This window comes from Amblyraja radiata, chromosome 29 (assembly GCF_010909765.2).
Source record: "Amblyraja radiata isolate CabotCenter1 chromosome 29, sAmbRad1.1.pri, whole genome shotgun sequence".
Classification (NCBI taxonomy): Eukaryota; Metazoa; Chordata; class Chondrichthyes; order Rajiformes; family Rajidae; genus Amblyraja; species Amblyraja radiata.
In genome coordinates, this window is record NC_045984.1 from 505546 (window position 1) to 529908 (window position 24363).

At 45.6% G+C, this 24363-nt stretch overlaps 1 protein-coding gene across 1 annotated transcript in view; it reads left to right on the top strand.

Annotated features, from left to right (window-relative positions):
* Positions 1-855: 855 nt before the first annotated feature.
* Positions 856-24363, top strand: part of LOC116989739 (integrin alpha-D-like) — a 91060-nt gene continuing 67552 nt past the window's right edge. The window contains exons 1-3 of the mRNA XM_033047332.1: positions 856-986; positions 9651-9796; positions 10172-10319. Coding sequence (XP_032903223.1) covers positions 933-986; positions 9651-9796; positions 10172-10319 — 348 coding nt within the window. The 5' untranslated portion in view covers positions 856-932. The remainder of the gene's footprint in view (positions 987-9650; positions 9797-10171; positions 10320-24363) is intronic.

Below are 24363 nucleotides of genomic sequence, written 5' to 3' on the forward strand. Positions count from 1 at the left end.
CCTCCCCTCTCTCTCCCTCAAGAGACAGAGAGAGTGTGTGTGTGTATGTGTGTGAGAGAGAGAGAGAGAGGTGGCCACACTAGTGAGATAATGCAGTGGTTTTCAGAGCTGTCAATCCCAGCTTTAGTTGCCAACGTTCTCGCTGCCAAATAAGGGACAAAAGGTCAAAATAAGGGACAGATTCCCGATGGCAATTCGTTGAGCGACTGGTCCATGGCTGGGGGAATGATGAGTTGGCCCCGGGTGCTGGACTGTACACAAAGCCCAGCCGGTGGGACAGCTGAGGAGTTTTGGCCCGGGGGCCACGGGCAAAGTCCGGCGCCCCATCTAACATGAACCGATGATCGGCCGTGTCAGTCCATCCATCCCTCTCTCTTTCTCTTTCCCTTACCTCTCTTTTTCGCTCTCTCTTTCTCTCCCTCTCTCTTTCTTTCTCTCTCTCTCTTTCTTTCTCTGTCACAGTGCAGCTTTCTCTCTCTCTCTCTTTCTCCCTTTCTCTCTCTTTCTCTTTCTCCCTCTCTTTCCCTTTCCTTCTCCCCCCCCCCTCTGTCTGTCTGTCTGTCTGTCTGTCTCTCTCTCTTTCTTTCTGTCATAGTACAGCTCACTCCCTTTCTCTCCCTCTTTCCCTCTTTTTCTCCTCTCTCTCACTCTGTCACAGTGCACCTTTCTCTCTCTCTTGCCCTCTCCCCCTCTCCCTGTATTTCGGAGAGAGGTGTGTGTGTGTGTGTGTGAGAGAGATACCTGCACTGTGTGTGTGTGTGTTCGAGAGAGAGATAGCAACACTCTGTGTGTTGGGGTGATTAGTAATGTTCGGACCTGTCTAAACTCTCCCCATCTCTCCCCACCACGGCCCAGTGTGTCCCAAGGTGATTCTTGACCTGGCTTTCCTCATCGATGGATCTGGAAGTGTTGGTCGTACAGATTTTGGGAAGATGAAGGATTTTGTCAAGGCTATGATGACTAAGTTTGCAAGCAAGGACACTCAGGTAAGCGTATCCAACACATTTGAAGATGACACTGAACTGGGGGGATGCAGATGGAGAAGATGGCGTCAAGTCTTGCGGCAAGAACTTGATCGGTCGGCCAGGTGGGCTGAGGAATGGTCGATGAAGTTTAATACAGAGAAAGTGAGGTGTTGCACTTTGTGAAGTCTAACAAGGGCAGGAGATCCGTAGTGAATGGTAGGGTCTGGGTAGTGTTGTAGAGCAGAGGAATCTAGGAGTACAGGAACACTTCCTTGAAGGGAGTCACACGTAGATAATGTGGTCAAAGGCTATTAGCACATTGGCCTTCATCAGTCAGAGTATTGAATATAAATCCAAGGTCATGTTGCAGTTGTACAAGATATTTACAGTGTTCAGTGTTCAGTTTTGGTCACCATGTCATAGGAAAGATTTTGTTAAGCTGGAAAAGGTGCAGCGCTGGTTTACGAGGATGTTGCCAGGATTCAAGGGTTTGAGCTATAGGGAGAGACAGTTTAGGTGGTCATTTAAGATGGTTTGCATGACGCGTGCGATAATGTGCTCGGACGAAGTGCGTAGTTACCAGTCGGAATTATGCTCAATGAAACATTCACATATTATTTCTGCTTCAAATAAAGTCACAAACTAAACATATTCACCAATCAAGACATGATATATACCACAATGACATGCAGCAAAATTATAATATAATATCTCAACTCTTTTTGCACGTTGCAATAAATGCAATTTCTGTTATCTCTTTCCACTTCCAAACAAAAATGTGGTTGGATTATTCAGCGTATGATCAACCTCGGCGAGACTAAGCGCAGGCTTGGCGATCGCTTCGCACAACACCTCCACTTAGTTTGCAATAACCAACCTGATCTCCCGGTGGCTCAACACTTCAACTCCCTTTCCCATTCCGAATCCGACCTTTCTGTCCTGGGCCTCCTCCATGGCCAGAGTGAGGCCCACCGCATATTGGACGAACAGCACCTCATGTTTTGCTTGGGTAGTTTACACCCCAGCGGTATGAACATTGGCTTCTCCAATTTCAGGTAGTCCTTGCTTTCTCCCTCCTTCCCCTCCCATTCACAGCTCTCCCTCAGACCACTGTCACCACCTCTTCCTTTCTTCTTCCCATCCCCCCCACCCTTTCATCAGTCTGAAGAAGGATCTCGACCCAAAACGTCACATATTTTCTTCGCTCCATAGATGCTGCCTCACTCGCTGAGTTTCTCCAACATTTTTGTCTACCCTTTCACACAAGTTCTGTTATCCCACTTTCCTCACCCACTCCCTCCAGATTAAGGGCAAATTTACAGAGATAAGTTAACCCACAGAGCCAATGCGTCTTTGGGATGTGGGAGGAAACCTACCTGCTTGCAGGGAGAATGTGCACCCAGACAGTGCCCGAGAACAGGATCGAACACAGATCTCTGGTGTGTGAAGCAGCAAGTCTACCAGCTGTGTCACTATATTTTGTTTTCCAACACACAAAACATTATAGCTTGATAACTTTGGTTACTACAAACAAGAAACTATCCATTTTCCGTCTGAAATCTCCAAGTGACGCTATGTCCACCTTTACAGCTACTGTATGTTTTAATTAAGTTCAAGACTATGGGGCAGTACATTGGCCATAAAGTTGCTGCCTAAAATTGCCAGAGACCCGGAATTGATCCTGAATATGGGTGCTGTCTGTATGGAGTTTGCTCCTTTTCCCTTTGATCGCATGGGTTTTCTCCGGGTGCTCTTGTTTCCTTCCACATTCCAAAGGTTTGCAGGAACCTATTTCAGACATAACCCAAAATGTAATATTTTCCTTTTGTCCAGAGATTCTGTCTGACCTGTTGAGTTACTCCAGCTTTTTGTGTCTATCTTCAGTTTAAACCATCATCTGCAGTTCCTTTCTACACACACGATACTATACAATAGAACTTTATTAATCCCAGGAGGGAAATTGTGTGTTTGTATTATACACACCCACATATATATATATAGTTATATATCTTCTTCATACTTATAAAACTCTGATCTTGGATGTGTGTGTATTTGTGTGTGTGTGTGATGTTCGTGTGCGTTTCACATCTCCTAGAAAACACAACGCGCTAACGGTGACATTTTTATGTATTAAAATAGAGATTTACGCCATGATATCAAAAATCGCCTGATATGTTCAAAAATTTCAAATAACTTGGACAACAAACGAGATGATCTCGCTGATGACGTCACAATGGCTCTGCTCCTCGCAGCTGTGCTATGTTCCACGCGCGGCGAATGACATCAACTCCCTCCCCCCTCACCCACTCGGTTCTTCAAAAGACACAGAAAGAACGAGCAAGTGGCCTCTGTACTGTAGCTCCCGAGCACTTCCGAGGTCACGAGCTTCCTGGCCTGCTTTTCCAAAACCTTCTCTTTTTTATTTATTTATTTAAAGCAAATGTACACAAATAAAACAATCGGCATAACATGTACATTATACAGTTCATGTACAGCTTCCATTTTAACTTTTTAACTTGAAAATAGAGGAAAAGAAAAGAGAAAGAACGAGAGAGAAAAAGTGAGATGTGGAAACAGAGCAGCCCAAGACTAGCAGTGTAGTGTGTGTAGTGTAGAGTAGAGTAGTGTAGAGTAGTGTAGAGTAGTGTAGAGTAGTGTAGAGTAGTGTAGAGTAGTGTAGCACCCCTAGACTACCAGACCAGTGTAGTGTAGAGTACTGTAGTGTAGTGTAGCAGCCCAAGACTACCACTGTAGTGTGTGTAGTGCAGTGTAGAGTAGTGTAAAGTAGTGTAGTGTAGAGTAGAGTAGAGTAGTGTAGTGTAGTGTAGTGTAGCAGCCCAAGACTACCACTGTAGTGTAGCCAAAGAGTGGATAATAGAACGAAAGTAAATTAAAAACAGAACAAAAAGAAAAAGAGAGATAAAAATGGTGATATACCTGCCTCACGTTCCCCTCACGTGACTGCCCCTCTCTCTGTGTTTCTGTCCCCTCTCTCTCCACCCCCTCTCCCTCTCTGGTCACGTCTGTGTGTTGGGGGCTATGCATGAGTGGATAAGGCGGGGATGGTGTAAAAGGAGCGAATGAATAATATTAATATAATATCAAGGTGGGTAGTTAGTGTGTGTGTGGGGGGTGGGGGTTGTTAGTGTGTGTGTGACACCTGAGGCCGCCACTCCCCCACCACCCCCCCCCACAAGGACAAAGGACATTTATTGTCACAAACACCAATTGGTGCAGTGGAATTTGAGACCATGCAGCACACAAATAAGATAAACACAACATTATAGAATTTAACATAAAACATAAAAACATCCCCCTCAGCGGAATCAACGTTTCCCACTGTGAGGGAAGGCAGCAAAGTTCAGTCCTCTTCCTCTTGTTCACCCGTTGGTCTAGTTCATAGATAAATATACACTAGGGTACACAAAATTGCTGGAGGAACTCAGCGGGTGCAGCAGCATCTATGGAGCGAAGGAAATGGGCGACGTTTCGGGCCGAAACCCTTCTTCAGACTGATGGGGGGTCATATACACTGTTTTGTTTTCACGTTTGTAACATTGTTTACAGAGTACTATGTTTACATATTCTGTTGTGCTGCTGCAAGTAAGGATTTCATTGTTCTAACTGGGACGTGAGAGAATAAAACACTCTTGACTCTTGACTTACTCCGCTTATGTGTGGGATAGAACTAGCGTACGAGTGATCAGCGGTCGGCATGGTCTTGGTGGGCCGAAGGGCCTGTTTCTGCGCTGTATCTTTAAATTAAGTTAAAAACACTTAAACCAAAGGGAGCCTAAAGAAGGGTCTCTACCCGAAACGTCACCCCATTTCTTCTATCCAGAGATGCTGGCTGCTCCATGGAGTTTCCCCACACAATTAAAGCATGGAATAGTCTTCACCCTACCATAGGCACCCAACCAGACGCAACTAAATTTAAGGTAGCTCTATTTTCCCAAGAACCCTTTTTTGCTTAAGTCCACCCTCCACCACCACCTCCAGTTTAAATTCCATTTGGAATATATTTGGAGGACCAGGAAACCAAGAAGCAACAGTTACTCCAGGTAGTGACTCCAGCTCCAGGGAGTGATTCTGTGTTGGGTTTCAGCGGTCTCGGCAAGGCGGTGACCGGACAGCAATGGCGGCCAGATCTCCCACAATGCAAAGGGAGGGAGAAAGTGCCCGGCAGTGACCAGTGGCCGTGCACATGTGCAGGTCGGGCGTCCATGCCGGCGGATGAGGAGTGGCTGGAGAGCGGAGACACGGACACGGATGACGGGCGGAGACAGAGAGCGACAGAGAGAGAGATAAAGAGGGGGGCCAAGCCGGGCAAAATGACACAGCTTTTAGGTTGCCCGGCGGGACTTTAGGTGGCCATTGGCAACTGGGCAACCGTTAATTTCAAGCCCTTTAGAGGTGTATCAAATCGTGAGAACAGATTGGGCAAATGCACAAAGTCTTTTGCCCAGAGTCGGGGAATCCAGAATCAAAAGGTTAAAGGTGAGGGAGGAAATTGGATCTTGAGAGGCAACATTTTTACACAAAGGATGCTAAGTATATGAAACACATGTCCAGAGATGGAGATTGAGACAAGTATAGGATAAAAACAGGGATGTCATGCTGAGGCTTTATAAGGCACTGATCAGACCGCATTTGGAGTATTATGAGAAATTTTGGGCTCCATATCAATCAATCAATATTTTATTTTATTACATGTCATTTGAACCTCAGTGAGGCTCAAACGAAACTCGGTTTCCACAGCCATACAAACAAAGACAATATCCTACAGACATACACACAATTCAATTTACAAAAACATCCATCACAGTGAACCCACTGTGATAGAAACATAGAAACATAGAAATTAGGTGCAGGAGTAGGCCATTCGGCCCTTCGAGCCTGCACCGCCATTCAATATGATCATGGCTGATCATTCAACTCAGTATCCCGTACCTGCCTTCTCTCCATACCCTCTGATCCCCTTAGCCACAAGGGCCACATCTAACTCCCTCTTAAATATAGCCAATGAACTGGCCTCGACTACCCTCTGTGGCAGGGAGTTCCAGAGATTCACCACTCTCTGTGTGAAAAAAGTTCTTCTCATCTCGGTTTTAAAGGATTTCCCCCTTATCCTTAAGCTGTGACCCCTTGTCCTGGACTTCCCCAACATCGGGAGCAATCTTCCTGCATCTAGCCTGTCCAACCCCTTAAGAATTTTGTAAGTTTCTATAAGATCCCCTCTCAATCTCCTAAATTCTAGAGAGTATAAACCAAGTCTATCCAGTCTTTCTTCATAAGACAGTCCTGACATCCCAGGAATCAGTCTGGTGAACCTTCTCTGCACTCCCTCTATGGCAATAATGTCCTTCCTCAGATGTGGGAGAGTGATGGAAGGCAAAGTCTTTTCTCTCCCCATTTCTCTCCCGATGTCGAGCCTCAGGCGGGCGATGATAAGTCCCACGGCCATTTTAGGCCGCGCGGGGCGATGTACGGCCCCGCTCCGGGTCTAAATGTCACAAAGTTGGAGCCCCGGCGGGCGCTGGAATGTCCCACGGCCATGAAGCCGCGCCGGGCGATGTACGGCCCCGCTCTGGGTCGTTCCAACCCCGCGACACGGGCTAGAGAAGTCGCGTTGCGGGAGCTCCGGAAAGCGATCTCTCCACCCGGACCCGCGAGCTCCCGATACCCCGACAGTCCACTGGACCTGCGGCTGCAGCTGGAGCCTCCGAGCTACGTGGTCGGGCCGCAGCAACGAGCCACCACCACGCTCCGATGCTGATGGTAAGTCCGCAGCTCCGCAGGCTCCGTGACTGGAGCCTCCAGGTCGTTCAGGCTGGAGGCCGCTCCACGGTGCTAGGCCCCAACGACAACGGAGACCCGACAGGAAAAAGGTCGGGTCTCACGTACAGGGAAGAGATTTTTAAAAGTTTCCCCCTTCCCCCCCCCCCCCCCCCGCCCCCCCCCCCCCCCCCCCCCCCCCCCCGCCCCCCCCGCCCCCCACATATACACAGTTAAAACACTATTTAAAAAAACACAAACAACTACATTTAACTAGACAAAAAATAAAAAATCTGAGGATGGATATGCTGGCGTTGGAGAGGGTCCAGAGGAGGTTTACGATGATGATCCCAGAGATGAATGGGTTAACATACGATGAGAGTTTGCCGGCACTGGCCCCGCACTCGATGTAGTTTGGAAGGATTAGGGGAGACATTGAAACTTACTGAACAGTGAAAGACATGGATAGAGTGAATGTGGAGAAGATGTTGCCACTTGTGGGAGAGTCCAGGACGAGAGTCCAGAGCCTCAGACTAAAAGGACGTCCCTTCAGAAAGGACATTGTTGGAATAATTACCACTGGACGTGAGTGACTATCAAACTGTCGCTACTTTATTAGCAATAACTTGTCAGACAAGGAGAACATCAAGCAAGAGATTGTCCTCATGATATAAAGCAATGCAGTATTTCTATATTGTAGCGAGGCCAAGCGGGTCGAAAACAACAATTTAACTACGCGCGCACTTAGTCAACAGTTACGTTTTAGGCTCTTGTCATCGTGAAGAGCACCAGCTATTGAACACACTGAAAAGCCCGCGAACAAACCCTGCCACGTGACAGTCCCGACCAATGACGAGGGCTCTGCATGCACAGTTTAGCCACTAGGTGCCGCTACATGACCCCCCTCCCCCTCCCCCCCAGAACCAGAGGAAAGAAAACGAGCGGGAGTCCGAATAAGGCAGCCCGGCCTCGTGGACACAGGACCAGTGAACAAAGGCACAACAGGCGCAACAGGCAAAGGTGGGGCGGGAGGGCTGGTGGACGACACCTACAGCGGGGCTGGGCCACCAACACCGGGCGATCAACATAGAGATGAGCAGGTTTAAGATGTGCGACTGAAACTAACCCCTGCCGGCCCCAGATGTCCAGAACGAAGGTGAGGATGCCCGGCTGCAACAGCGGGAAGGGACCCGCGTAAGGGCGCTGCAGCCGAGTCTGGTGTGAATCCCTGTGAATAAAATCAACTTGACAGTCCTTGAGAGCAGGCAGCACATGGGAAGTGGCAAATCCGTGACGAGAGGTCGGGACAGGGGCCAGTTTGCCCACGTGCTGGCGAAGGAGCACCAGCACAGACGAAGGGGGTTCCTGCTGCCCACGTGCCGCTGGAATGAAATCGCCGGGTACTTTGAGTGGGGAGCCATGCACTACCTCGGTGGACGACACGGCCAGATCCTCCTTAGGGGCCGGGCGGACCCCCAGCAAAACCTACGGCAATTCTTCCAACCAGGCCCGTGAGCCGTGCCTTCAAGAAGGACTTCAGGTGCCGGTGGAACCGGTCCACCACACCGTTACACTGAGGGTTGTAACCCCGTGGTGTGGTGTAGCTGGACCATGGCCGACCACAGCGCGGAGGTGAACTGGGCACCCCAGTCCGATGAGATGTCAGCTGGAACACCGAAACGAGCCACCCAGTGGGCTGTGAGGGCCACGTCCACGTGCGGAGAAGTCGGCGAGTGGAACGGCCTTGGGCCACCGAGTTAGTTGAATCAGCGACAATGTGTCGAACCAGAAATTGGGCCTCAATGTGTTGAAACCACACGTGAGGTTGAACCGCACAGAAAACGGGCAGCTTTAGTCGAACTATGTTTTGCTGGGCCGGGTTGGCATCGAGGTTATCGGTTGTGTCCATAATGTTCAGATCGACGAGGTCACCAATTGTAGCGAGACCAAGCGTGTAGAGCAAAATGTTCTATAATGTCAAAAACAATACTTTAACTACGTCGGGAGTTACATTGGGAGTTACGTTTTAAGCTCCTGTCATCGTGAAGAGCACTAACTACTGAACAGACTGAAAAGCCCGTGAACAAACCCTGTCACGTGACAGTCCTGACCAATGACGAGGGTTCTGCGTACACTGTTTAGCCACTAGGTTCCGCTACAATATCATTTTTGAAAGCGTAGCAGCAAGGTTGGTCACGTACTGTTTACTTGTTTACAGGGCTCACCATTGTGATCCAGCATTCAGTAACGTCATACAGAAAGACAGGCTTCCTTACCTATGTGGGAAGATTAGAGAGTCTCGGTGTACCCTTGGGTTCATCAGTTCTTCTTTGTATTAATTGAATTATTGACACCTAGGCCAGACAGGCCAGGCCGAGGTGGCCCATAGAGTCAAAAGTCCGATTCCCACAGAGTGAAGTGCTGCCCATGTTCATGACAAAATGGAAAAACAACTCAGTTATTCCCACAATATGAGGAGGAATTTCTTTACAGAGGGTGGTGAATCTGCGGAAATCATTGCCACAGATGGCTGTGGAGGCCAAGTCAATGGATATTTTTAAAGCAGAGATTTAACGATTCTTGATTAATACGGGTGACAGGGCTTATGGGGAGAAGGCAGGAGAAAGAGGTTGCAAGGGAGTGATAGATCAGCCATGATTGAATGGCGGAGTAGACTCTGGGCCGATTGGCCTAATTCTGCTCCAATGACTTGTGAATCATCTTAACCTTTAAGAAACATTTGGAGAGGTAAATGCATACAAGGTTGAGAGGGATATGAGCCAAGCGCAGGCAACTGGGACGTGTATGGATGGACAAGGCAGACTGCAGGGCCTGGTTCTGTACTGTGCTGTGTGAACCTCGGTAAACGTGACAATAATAAACTAAACCTAGCTTTGTTTCACAAACTAGATCGCTGTCGTACAATTCAGCGATACAGTCCGGACGGAGTTTGATTTTCGCATGTATAATTCTGCTCCGTCCAAAACTGGGCTTGTGGATGCTATTCGTCAAAAGTATAGTGGAACGAACACTCCAAACGGGATGGAATATGTGGCGTGAGTAGTGTGTGGGGGGCACTGTGGGAGGGGATGGGGACATGGAGAGAGGGAGAGAGGGAAAGAAGGAGAGAAGGAGAGAAGGACAGAAGGACAGGAGGAGAGAGGGAGAGAGGAGAGAAGGAGAAAGGGAGAGAGGGAGAGGGAGAGAAGGAGAGGGAGAGAGGGAGAGAAGGAGAGAGGGAGAGAAGGACAGAGGGAGAGAAGGACAGAGGGAGAGTGGAAGGAGAGGATGGCCGGGAGAGGATGGCAAGGAGAGGAGGGAATGCCGGTGGAGGGAAGCAAGGGAGAGTGGAAGAAGCTTCGCAGGAGGGAGGGAGTGTCGCGGGAGGGAGGTATCTCCTTCAATCCTTCCTTTCCCCATTTCCCTCGCAGTAACCGCATCTTCAATCGTGCGTCGGGCGCAAGGGACAACGCCAAGCGAATCCTCATCACCATCACTGACGGAGAATCCCAGAACCACAATTTCCAGCCTGCCATTGACGCTGCCAAACGTAAACGCATCACACGCTACGCCATTGGGGTGAGGTTCCTCCATCCCCCCCCTGCTCTCTGCCTCTCCCTCTTCCTCCCCGCTCCATTTCCCTCTCCCTCCGTCCCACTCCCCTCCTCTCCCTGTCACCCCTCTACCTCTTTCCCTGTCCCTCTCCCTTCCTCCTCGTTCTAGAAACTCCCCCACACCCAAGGAGTTCCCTCACCCACCCCCTCTCACCCACCCTCCCTCACTGACCCCCCCTCACTGACCCCCCCCCCTCACTAACCCTCCTCACTGACCCCCACCCCCCCTCACTGACTCCCTCTCACCGACAGTCCCTCAGACTCTCAGACTTACACAATGTGGAAACAGGCCCTTCAGCCCAACTTGCCCATGCCAACCAAGGTGCCCTTCTTCACTAATCCCACCTGCCCATGTTAAGGCCATATTCCTCTAAACCTTTCCATGAATCTGTCCAATCTTTCCATAAATGTGAAACACCCTGACTGAACTACCTCTTATAACAACCATATAGCAATTACAGCACGGAAAACAGGCCATTTCGGCCATTCAAGTCCATGCCGAACACTTATTTTCCCCTAGTCCCATCTACCTGCACTCAGACCATAACCCTCCATTCCTTTGCCGTCCATATGCCTATCTAATTTATTTTTAAATGATAAAATCGAACCTGCCTCCACCACTTCAACTGGAAGCTCACTCCACACAGCTACCACTCTCTGAGCAAAGATGTTCCCCCACATGTTACCTCTAAACTTCTGTCCCTTAATTCTCAAATCATGTCCTCTTGTTTGAATCTTCCCTACTCTCAATGGGAAAAGCTTATCCACGTCAACTCTGTCTATCCCTCTCATCATTTAAAAAACCTCTATCAAGTCCCCCTCCGAATAAAGACCTAACTTGTTCAACCTTTCTCTGTAACTTAGTTGCTGAAACCCAGGCAACATTTTAGTAAATCTCCTCTGTACTCTCACTATTTTGTTGACATCCTTCCTATAATTAGGCGACCAAAATTCTACACCATACTCCAGAATTGGCCTCACCAATGCCTTGTACAATTTTAACATTACATCCCAACTTTTATACTCAATTCTCGGATTTATAAAGGCCAGCACACCAAAAGCTTTCTTTACCACCCTATTTACATGAGATTCCACCTTCAGGGAACTATGCGCAGTTATTCCTAGATCCCTCTGTTCAACTGCATTCCTCAATTTGCTACCATTTACGTCCTATTTTGATTTGTCCTGCCAAGATGTAGCACCTTATACTTATCAGCATTAAACCCCATTTACCATCTTTCAGCCCACTCATCCAAATGGCCTAAATCTCACTGTAGACTTTGAAAATCTACTTCATTATCCACAACACCACTTATCTTAGTATCATCTGCATACTTACTAATCCAATTTACCACACCATCATCCAGATCATTGATGTACATGACAAACAACAGTGGACCCAATACTGATCCCTGAGGCACCCCACTAGTCACCGGCCTCCAACCTGACAAATAGCCATCCACCATTACTCTCTGGCATCTCCCATTCAGCCACTGTTGAATTAATCTTGCTACTCCTGCATTAATACCCAACAATTGAACCTTCTGAACCAACCTTCCATGTGGAACCTTGTCAAAGGCCTTACTGAAGTCCATATAGACAACATCCACTGCTTTACCCTCATCAATTTCCCTAGTAACCTCTTCACAAAATTCAAGAAGATTAGTCAAACATGACCTTCCAGGCACAAATCCATGGTGAATGTTCCTAATCAGACCGTTTATCCAGATGCTTAAATATATTATCTCTAATATCCTTTCCATTAATTTGCCCACCACTGACGTCAAACTAACAGGTCTATAATAGTAAGATTAAACGAGAACTTACCAGTTTGAAGTTTGATCTTGATTTTATGAGGAGTTACGATGAGCGATTACGTGAAGAAGGCCGTCATCCCACTTGGCGCGTCATACTTCAAAGCAGCGATGTGGAATATAATAATAATAATAATAATAATAATAAACTTTATTTATAAAGCACTTTAAACAACCGCAGTTGCCACAAAGTGCTGTACATGAGAACTCATGGACAAAAGGTTATTACAAACCATTAAAAACCATAAAACAAAGGACTAAAAACAGTAAAAATTAAAAGACATTAAAAGCACTAAGAACAGGAGCAATGTCTCAGCCAGTGTCGAAAGCCAGAGAATAAAAATGAGTTTTTAGGGAGGATTTGAAGATGGACAGTGAGGGGGCCTGTCTGATGTGCAACGGCAAGGTGTTCCAAAGTGCCGGAGCAGCAACAGAAAAGGCTCTATCCCCTCTGAGCTTCCGCTTAGACCGTGGTACCTCAAGGAACAGCTGATCAGCTGACCTGAGGCACCGGGCAGGAGCATATAGGTGGAGCAGCTCAGAGAGGTAAGGCGGGGCGAGCCCATTCAACGATTTGAAAACAAATAAAAGAATTTTAAAATGAACTCGAAAGTGCACTGGGAGCCAGTGAAGGGAGGCCAACATTGGCGTAATGTGCTCCCTCTTTCGAGTTCCGGTCAAAAGGCGAGCGGCAGCATTTTGAACCAGCTGGAGACGAGCCAATGAAGCTTGTGCGACTCCAGAGTAGAGTGCGTTACAGTAATCCAGCCTAGATGTAATAAAGGTATGGATTACTGTTTCAAAATGCTGCCGCTCGAGAATGGGCTTCACCTTTGCCAGCTTCCTTAGGTGAAAGAAGCTGGACTTAACCACTGCGCCTATTTGTTTATCTAGTTTAAAATCACCGTCCATCCTAAAACCCAGGTTTAAAACTGTTGGCTTTACGGACAATGCCAGTGGACCCAAGTCAACAAAGGGAGGATCACGGCAGCCATTGGGGCAAAACAAAATCACCTGTCTTTTTTTCGTTAAGTCCCAGAAAGTTTAAGGCCATCCAGGACTTAATGTCCTCAAGACAAGACAGAAGTGATTTTAGAGAATAGCCGTCTTCTTTCCTGAGTGGCATATATAACTGGCTATCATCTGTGTAAAAGTGAAAGGAGATGCCATGCCTTCTTAAAATTCAGCCCAGAGGAAGTAGGTATAGAGAGAAGAGCAGGGGCCCTAAAATTGAGCCCTGTGGAACCCCATATGCCAAGGGAGTGGAGGAGGATTCAAAGCCAGCAAGGCTTACACGCATGGTTCTGTCTGCCAGATAGGACCTGAACCATCCCAGGGCACTGCCACAGATGCCCACTTGGTGCTGTAATCGGGAAATTAAAATTCCATGGTCCACTGTATCGAAGGCGGCAGATAGGTCCAGCAAGACAAGAACCACATAATTACCGGAGTCGTTTGCCAGGAGGATGTCGTTAAAAACCCTTAGCAGAGCCGACTCTGTGCTATGCATAGCTTTGAATCCAGGCTGGAAAACCTCCCGAATATTGTGCTCATCCAGGAAGAGTTTCAGCTGAGCATAAACTACCTTCTCCATGATCTTAGAGATAAAAGGCAACTTGGAGATCGGCCTAAAATTGGCCAGAACAGTTTGATCCAGGCCAGGTTTCTTAAGTAGTGGTTGCACTACTGCATGTTTAAAATTTACGGGGACAACCCCAGAACACAAGCTACTGTTTATGATGGCGAGAACCGACTGCCCTATATTCGGGAAAACCTCTTTAAAAAGAAGAGGAGAGACAGCATCACAAGGGGAACCCGACGGCTTAATATGGCTAACCACATCCTCTAGACCCGACAATGTCAGAATCACAGAAACAAGTATTTGACCATGAACATAGTAAGATTTTGAGAACTGGAACTACCATATGACCTTGATAATATGAGGGTGGGAGCGATGGGCACTTAATCGCTCATCGTAACTCCTCATAAAATCAAGATCAAACTTCAAACTGGTAAGTTCTCGTTTAATCTTACTATTTTACTTCGGAGTCACGTGAGTGACTACGTGACGATTTCAAAGCTCTGTGATTTCACGCCAGAACCGAATCCATGCGTAACACACTGCATGAAGTGACCATGGATGAGTGAAAAAAGATTCATGCATTCAGACATGACTTGGTTTGTTATGCTGATGCTTGATCATCCAATGAAAATAATAGCGACCCCTTTCATCCAGAGGAAACTATTAACAGAGTCAAAAAATGGAGTTGGCAAATACCCCCGATTTGGCAACGGGTTGTATTAAAATTTGGTAAACTATGTTCGTTTGACCATCCTGCTGCTGTTAAGATGTGGTCCAAAGTAACGTACATAATCCTATGATCTAATGTGGTAGCAGCCCCGGTGGAGTGCGTTAAAATATTAGTATTGACTCTTGCATTCGTCAAACTCACGTTTTATCACATGAAGATGGTAGAACTAAACTTGTTATGAAATTTATATATATATATATAAATTTCATAACAAGTTTAGTTCTACCATCTTCATGTGATAAAACGTGAGTTTGACGAATGACAAGTTTAGTTCTAAATATATATATATATATATATTTCTTCCACAAAACATTGTTTTGTTTGGAGCCTTTAAGGCTCTAAGTGATCTAGACGTATTGTAGTGAATGTGTGACCACACATTCCCGAAGGTCCATCGGGTATGCCATGAAACTGTATGTACCTCACGCCTGGTTAGCTCTGGTTTATTAAATCAAAACATAATATATTATGTTATTAACATATGTAATCACCCTGTCCAGTCGTAATTTATGTCGTGACTGGATGAGGCCAGTGCCATGAGGATTATTACCTTTTGAGAGCCAGCTTGAGATAAGGATGTTGCTGGAGACCCCTGCTGAATTAATGTTTACATTACGTCATGTCCCATACTCCCATGTTACTGGGCCTGGGAGAACTTGTGTTAAGATATCCTATATAATTCTGGATATCAGAGGGTGAGGCCCGACAGAGTGGGTTCCACTTGCTGCAGCAAATATGATGAGAAGCACGTTTGCACCGTATAATGGCACTGTAACTGAGTATTGTCAAAGACTCATAAGAAATGAACTCTAGGACATCAGTTATTCGTGCTGTATAGCATGTAACATGTGTATTCAGCTAAAACAGTTTCCCATCTGCTGAAATGGAGATGTCCTGCCTCTTTTTGATGATATCCTGCATTCTGCAGTGAGCACTCCACGGATTTGTCTGACAACCCGCGGCGCAGGAAATCGTCTCGGAGTCTTCAAGTCAATGACTTGATGTATCATGCAGATGCTGGTCTCCCGAGTCACAGGCTGTACCAACAAGTTTTATGCTTTGAATAACCATATAGGTTCCATATGATTCCCTATATTAGCGGGAACCATGGCTGCGTATGTCAGTCAGGCAGATTGAGGCCTGAAGCGGTGTCTTGCTGGATAAATTGCAAAACCCCACTGATGAGGCAGAATGGAGAAAACACACATGCAATAATTCCTCCACCAAGTGGCGATAATGTATCTTTTGCCACTGTATGCCACATGTTTTGCAGCTGGTAAATAAGCCTGTATGTAAATATATCGATATTCGATGTTCCATCAAAATGACATTAAATACTTTGTAGTCCAACATCCATCCTGTGTTTCATAGATTTCACATGAGACAGTAGTTTCAAAATAAGATTAGGTAAATATCGCAGGATATTTAAACTTCATAGCACCCATGTGACTAACATATGCCACCCTCATAGTGTATCAACTTGGAGTTGAGCATGCAGATTGTGCACATTCTTATAATAACCTTTAACGTATAGAATGCACCAAGTTACAGGTAGTTGATACCAATTACCGAAAATTGGTACCTTATGTAACCCACATCCGCATCCGTAACTGGAGATGGCATACCATACCTCTCATCTTTGAGCACTAGCATCAATTTATAATACTAAGTATACCCGACCGAAAATACTGGAGCAATGCTGAATACTGCCACCATCGTGATTTCGGTAGCTTCAGCTGAGAATAGCATAGGTTTATTTGTAATGACCTATATGGTACTAGAGAGGTTAATTCTTTGCATGTTTTAACTTCAGGTAATGCAAAGCCTAATTTGTACCGCTGATACACAGCTGCTATATTGTCAACTACAACTTGATAAATAGAAAGCTGCTTAATAACCAACGAGGTTGTTACAGGCTTCTGTTAATTGCATCTCTTGCTCCAGGGCGGAATCCCTTGTTAGTTGATTGTTAAATGTTAATCCCAATAATCAGTAGTTCTGATTGGTATCAACAAATTTAACTGGGTGGGTGGGACCCTGATTCTTCAAATATAGTTTGGGCCTATAACAGTTAATTTTTAGCAAAACCCAGCGTTTAACATAACCATATAACCATATAACAATTACAGCACGGAAACAGGCCATCTCGACCCCTCTAGTCCGTGCCGAACACATAATCTCCCCTAGTCCCATATACCTGCGCTCAGACCATAACCCTCCATTCCTTTCCCATCCATATAACTATCCAATTTATTTTTAAATGATAAAAACGAACCTGCCTCCACCACCTTCACTGGAAGCTCATTCCACACAGCTACCACTCTCCGAGTAAAGAAGTTCCCCCTCATGTTACCCCTAAACTTCAGTCCCTTAATTCTCAAGTCATGTCCCCTTGTTTGAATCTTCCCTACTCTCAGTGGGAAAAGCTTTTCCACGTCAACTCTGTCTATCCCTCTCATCATTTTAAAAACCTCTATCAAGTCCCCCCTTAACCTTCTGCGCTCCAAAGAATAAAGCCCTAACTTGTTCAACCTTTCTCTGTAACTTAGTTGCTGAAACCCAGGCAACATTCTAGTAAATCTCCTCTGTACTCTCTCTATTTTGTTGACATCCTTCCTATAATTAGGCGACCAAAATTGTACACCATACTCCAGAATTGGCCTCACCAATGCCTTGTACAATTTTAACATTACATCCCAACTTCTATACTCAATGCTCTGATTTATAAAGGCCAGCACACCAAAAGCTTTCTTTACCACCCTATCTACATGAGATTCCACTTTCATGGAACTGTGCACAGTTATTCCCAGATCCCTCTGTTCACCTACATTCTTCAATTCCCTACCATTTACCATGTACGTCCTATTTTGATTTGTCCTGCCAAGATGTAGCACCTCACACTTATCAGCATTAAACTCCATCTGCCATCTTTCAGCCCACTCTTCCAACTGGCATAAATCTCTTTGTAGACTTTGAAACTCTTCTTCATTACCCGCAACCCCACCTATCTTAGTATCATCTGCATACTTACTAATCCAATTTACCACACCATCGTCCAGATCATTGATGTACATGACAAACAACAGTGGACCCAACACAGATCCCTGTGGCACCCCACTCGTCACTGGCCTCCAACCTGACAAACAACCATCCACCATTACTCTCTGGCATCTCCCATTCAGCCACTGTTGAATCCATCTTGCTACTCCACCATTAATACCCAACCATTGAACCTTCTTAACCAACCTTCCATGAGGAACCTTGTCAAAGGCCTTACTGAAGTCCATATACACAACATCCACTGCTTTACCCTCATCAATTTCCCGAGTAACATCTTCAAAAAATTCAAGAAGATTAGTTAAACATGACCTTCCAGGCACAAATCCATGTTGACTGTTCCTAATCAGACCCTGTTTATCCAGATGCTTATATATATTATCTCTAAGTATTCTTTCCATTAATTTGCCCACCACTGACGTCAAACTAATAGGTCTATAATTGCTAGGTTTACTCTTAGACCCCTTTTTAAACAATGGAACAACATGCGCAGTACGCCAATCCTCCGGCACTATTCCCGTTTCTAATGACATTTGAAATATTTCTGCCATAGCCCCTGCTATTTCTACACTAACTTCCCTCAATGTCCTAGGGAATATCCTGTCCGGACCTGGAGACTTATCCACTTTTATATTTCTCAAAAGTGTCAGTACTTCCTCTTCTTTGATCCTCATAGTTTCCATAGCTACTCTACTTGTTTCCCTTACCTCACATAATTCAATATCCTTCTCCTTGGTGAATACCGAAGAAAAGAAACTGTTCAATAAACAAAAAAATTCCAGATAAATGATAACAAATGTTCTTGAGCTCTGAGCAGCCCAAGCTCCGTTTGGAAATTTAGTAAATAAACCTGGGAACTGTAGTTAGCCTATTTTACAATGCTTTAACTGTTATTATAGCCCCATCCAGGTAAATTTCAATATCTCTGGCGATTCCAGTGAATGGGAAACTGCATAGCATGCATCTTTGAGATTGATGCTTGCCATATAGCTCCTATAAAACATTTAACCATATAACCATATAACAATTACAGCACGGAAACAGGCCATCTCGGCCTTACAAGTCCGTGCCGAACAACATTTTTCCCTTAGTCCCACCTGCCTGCACTCATACCATAACCCTCCATTCCCTTCTCATCCATATGCCTATCCAATTTATTTTTAAATGATACCAACGAACCTGCCGCCACCACTTCCACTGGAAGCTCATTCCACACTGCTACCACTCTCTGAGTAAAGAAGTTCCCCCTCATGTTACCTCTAAACTTCTGTCCCTTAATTCTGAAGTCATGTCCTCTTGTTTGAATCTTCCCTATTCTCAAAGGGAAAAGCTTGATCACATCAACTCTGTCTATCCCTCTCATCATTTTAAAGACCTCTATCAAGTCCCCCCTTAACCTTCTGCGCTCCAGAGAATAAAGACCTAACTTATTCAACCTATCTCTGTAACTTAGTTGCTGAAACCCAGGCAACATTCTAGTAAATCTCCTCTGTACTCTCTCTATTTTGTTGACATCCTTCCTATAATTGGGCGACCAAAATTGTACACCATACTCCAGATTTGGTCTCACCAATGCCTTGTGCAATTTTAACATTACATCCCAGCTTCTATACTCAATGCTCTGATTTATAAAGGCTAGCATACCAAAAGCTTTCTTTACCACCCTATCTATATGAGATTCCACCTTCAAGCAACTATGCACGGTTATTCCCAGATCCCTCTGTTCAACTGTATTCTTCAATTCCCTACCATTTACCATGTACGTCCTATTTTGATTTGTCCTGCCAAGGTGTAGCACCTCACATTTATCAGCATTAAACGCCATCTGCCATCTTTCAGCCCATTCTTCCAAATGGCCTAAATCACTCTGTAGACTTTGGAAATCCTCTTCATTATCCACAACACCCCCTATCTTGGTGTCATCTGCATACTTACTAATCCAATTTACCACACCTTCATCCAGATCATTGATGTACATGACAAACAACAAAGGACCTAACACAGATCCCTGAGGCACCCCACTAGTCACCTGCCTCCAACCTGACAAACAGCCATCCACCATTACCCTCTGGCTTCTCCCATTCAGCCACTGTTGAATCCATCTTGCTACTCCTGCATTTATACCCAACAGTTGAACCTTCTTAACCAACCTTCCATGAGGAACCTTGTCAAAGGCCTTACTAAAGTCCATATTGACAACATCCACTGCTTTACCCTCGTCAATTTCCCTAGTAACCTCTTCAAAAAATTCAAGAAGATTAGTCAAACATGACCTTCCAGGCACAAATCCATGTTGACTGTTCCTAATCAGACCCTGTTTATCCAGATGCTTATATATATTATCTCTAAATATCTTTGCCATTAATTTGCCCACCACTGAAGTCAAACTAACAGGTCTATAATTGCTAGGTTTACTCTTAGAACCCTTTTTAAACAATGGAACAACATGCGCAGTACGCCAATCCTCGGGGACTATTCCCGTTTCTAATGACATTTGAAATATTTCTGTCATAGCCCCGGCTATTTCTACACTAACTTCTCTCAATGTCCTAGGGAATATCCTGTCAGGACCTGGAGACTTATCCACTTTTATATTTTTCAAAAGTGTCAGTACTTCTTTTACTTTGAAACTCATAGTATCCATAGCTGCTCTACTAGTTTCCCTTACCTCACATAATTCAATATCCTTCTCCTTGGTGAATACCGAAGAAAATAAATTGTTCAATATCTCCCCCATCTCTTTTGGCTCTGCAGCTAGCTGTCCACTCTCTCTCTCCAATCCAGTTGTTAGACCGTAACAAAATTAACTTTTCTGAAAGTCTGTACTGCACATACGAGTTAACCCTGGATGAAGTGACATCCTCCATCTGTCACCTGTCCTGAAAAGCAATCCTGCCCATAATACTGGGCCTGCCTCGAAGACAACTCCAGTCCCAATTCCAAGTCTGCTTGGAACCTATGTATGTGTGCAGTGAGAGTAATCACGTTATTATCTGTTTCATTGTCATTTTGAACAAAAACACAAGAGTAAGATTACCAACATGTAACTGATCCACAATCCCTTGTTTCAGTAAACCCAGACCCACCTACCTCCATGGCTACCGGTGGTCTTGTGGTAAGCCCAAAGGCCGCTGTTGCGGTTTCCTTTTCTCTCCTTGATAGGGGAGTAGGACTGGTAGGGTGTGTAGATTCCATGTTTCTCCTGACCCCTGCTTGGGTCTAGGTCTGAGCCCTCATCATACTGAGCCTGCCTTGAAGACAATTCTGGCCATAACTCTGATTCTGCCTTGAAAGACGACTTTGGTCATATTCCCGTGCCAAGCTTTCAAGCAACCACCGGCTTCAGTGAACCGTTTACCCCCTATGGAGGTGTGTGTGTGTTGTTGCTTACTGATGAAGCTTTGCTCGTCATTGGTACCTTGATCAGTCCGACAGCTTTAGCTTCTTTCTTCTGGTCTTACCTGAAGAGAGGATTCTGCGGCTGGTTTCATTACCTGGATTTCGCCCTCCAATGTCACCCTGATAGCACTGTTCCTTTGTTGGCACTTGTAGCGTTAGAACTCTGGCCCCTTCTGGGTATTCTGCCAAAGCCTGGAGACCAACTCTTCCGGTAGCAAACCCTTTGTTAGCGAGTCTCTTGAGGCCATTCGCATGTTCTTCCAGTATGTTCATACGCTAAATTCGAGATCAGTTACCTACTGACCACTCGCACTCCCCTCCACAGAGAGTGAATTCATAGGCCGCCCTGAAACAGGTGCTGCCGCAGGCCCCTGAGGATACCTGCGTTGACATGGCCCCTCCAGCGGACCTATGTCGGGTTCTTTACTTTGGGTCAGACTGAAAACTGAACCTGGATGCTCCTTTCTTGGAGCAGACGACATTTGTGCAGCCCTGAAACAGGTGCTGCTGCCTGCGGCTTCTCCATAATACCCGGGCTGATAACTCCCTCCTTTGGAACATATCATTGTGGAGCACTTCTCCATCAGGTGCTCCATGTGGGTTTGAACGTTTAATCACGTTACCCATGAAGGAGGGAATCCTCTCCATCCGGAATCCTCCTGACCCGACTTGTTTGCGGGCTTTCTCCTTGTGCTCCCTGCCTCAGAGAGAGAGAGAATATAGTGGCTAACCCTCCAATTGAGTTTGCCTAGGTACTCCTGGCCCGTTAAGTTTAAATGAATGGGCCTCTTCCATATGCTCCCCTCCGCAGAGTGGAGATATATTTTTATAACTATCCTTGAATGGCTGTTTTGGTTGATGTCGGCACCAGGCCGACGCTGCTGGCACCACTGCCAGCAATTCGAGAGGCGAATTTCGACCGCCACCCGCTACTCGCACTGCCGTGGTCTCCGTAGCGGGTCCCGCGGTCCATTTCCGCGTATCCCTGAGGTCATGACTGGGATTCCCTATCCGTGTCTGGGGTTCCCGCGGTCCAGTTTTACCCGCGGCCCGTCCCGTCTTCGCCCCCAATTCAGCAGGCAAACTCTGAAAATGAGTTTCCTGCAACACAAAAAACAATTCCAGAGGTAAGTTTAAAACTTACCTTGTTCGTTAAAACTTACCGCTGGACAGCGCGAATGCTGCCGCCAGTCGGCTCGTTTGTGCAAAGCGAGTCAATGTAATGACGCGCCAAGTGGGATGACGGCCTTCTTCACGTAGTCACTCACGTGACTCCGAAGTAAAATTGCTAGGTTTACTCTCAGAACCCTTTTTAAACAATGGAACAACATGCGCAGTACGCCAATCCTCCGGCACCATTCCCGTTACAAATGACATTTGAAATATTTCTGTCATAGCCCCTGCTATTTCCCTCAATGTCCTAGGGAATATCCTGTCAGGACCTGGAGACTTATCAACTTTTATATTTTTCAAATGTGTCAGTACTTCCTCTTCTTTGAATCTCATATTTTCCAGAGCTACACTACTTGTTTCCCTTACCTCACATAATTCAATATCCTTCTCCGTGGTGAATTCCGAAGAAAATAAATTGTTCAATATCCCCCCATCTCTATTGGCTCTGCAGATAGCTGTCCACTCTGACTCTCTAATGGACCAATTTTATCCCTCGTTATCCTTTTGCTATTAATATAGCTGTAGAACCCCTTTGGATTTACTTTCACCTTACTTGCCAAAGCAACCTCATATCTTCTTTTAGCTTTTCTAATTTCTTTCTTAAGATTCTTTTTACATTCTTTATACTCCTCCTCATTTACTCCATGCTGCCTATAATTATTGTAGATCTCTCTTTTTCAGAATCGCCTCCAATTTCCCTTGAAAATCATGGCTCTTTCCAATTTTTACTATTTCTTTTCAACCGAACAGTGACATAAAGATTCTGTACTCTTAAAATTTCATCTTTAAATGTCCTCCATTTCCCTTCTACATCTTTCCCATAAAACAAAATGTCCCAATTCACTCCTTTTCAATCCTTTCGCATCTCCTCAAAGTTAGTCTTTATCCAATCAAAAATCTCAACCCTAGGTCCAGTTCTGACCTTCTCCATAATTATATTGAAACTAATGATATTGTGATCACTGGACCCGAAGTGCTCCCTAACGCATACCTCCGCAACCTGATCTGTCTAATTTCCTAACAGGAGGTCCAGCACTGCCCCTTCTCTAGTAGGTACCTCTATGTATTGCTGCAAAAAACTATCCTACACACATTTTATAAACTCCAAACCATCCAGCCCATTTACAGAATGTGTTTCGCAGTATATGTGTGGAAAATTGAAACCTCCCACAATCACTACCTTGTGCTTACCACTAATATCTGCTATCTCCTTAAATGTTTGCTCTTCCAATTCTTGCTCCCCATTATAATACACCCCTATAAGTGTTGCTACACCTTTCCCATCTTTCAGTTCCACTCAAATAGCCTCCCTAGACGAGCCCTCTAATCTATCCTGCCAAAGCACTGTTGTAATATCTTCCCTGACAAGCAATGCAACACCTCCACCTCTTGCCCCTCCAATTCTATCACACCTGAAGTAACGAAATCCTGGAATATTTAGTTTCCAATCACAGCCATCCTGCAACCATGTTTCACTGATCACCACAACATCATACTTCCAGGTGTCAATCCAGGCTCTAACCACATATCTTACAATGCTCCTGGCATTAAAATATACACATTTAAGAAACCCACCCCCTCTTATTCTCTGTTTATTATCTTTTTCTTCTTTCTCCCCTACATTTTGGGTCCAAGTGCTTCCCTTCTCTGCCCCTGCCTCACACACTGTCTACTAGCTTTCTCTATTTGAGTCCCTCCCCCCAACCGTTCTAGTTTAAAGTCTCCCCAGTAGCCTTTGCAAATCTCCCCGCCAGGATATTGGTCCCCCTCGGGTTCAAGTGCAACCCGTCCTTTTTGTACAGGTCACACCTTTCCAAAAAGAGGTCCCAATGATCCAGAAACTTGATTTCCTGCCCACTGCACCAGTCCCTCAGCCACGCATTTATCCCCCACCTCTTTCTATTCCTACTGTCATTGTCGCGTGGCACAGGCAGTAATCCTGAGATCGTTACTTTTTTGGTCCTTCTCCTTAACTCTCCTCCTAACTCCCTAAATTCTCCTTTCAGGACCTCTTCTCTTAGAAACATATAGAAACATAGGTGCAGGAGTGGGCCATTCGGCCCATCGAACCTGCACCGCCATTCAATATGATCATCGCTGATCATCCAACTCAGTATCCTGTACCTGCTTTCTCTCCATATTCCCTGATCCCTTTAGCCACAAGGGCCACATCTAACTCCCTCTTAAATATAGCCAATGAACTGGCCTCGACTACATTCTGTGGCAGAGAATTCCAGAGATTCACCACGCTCTG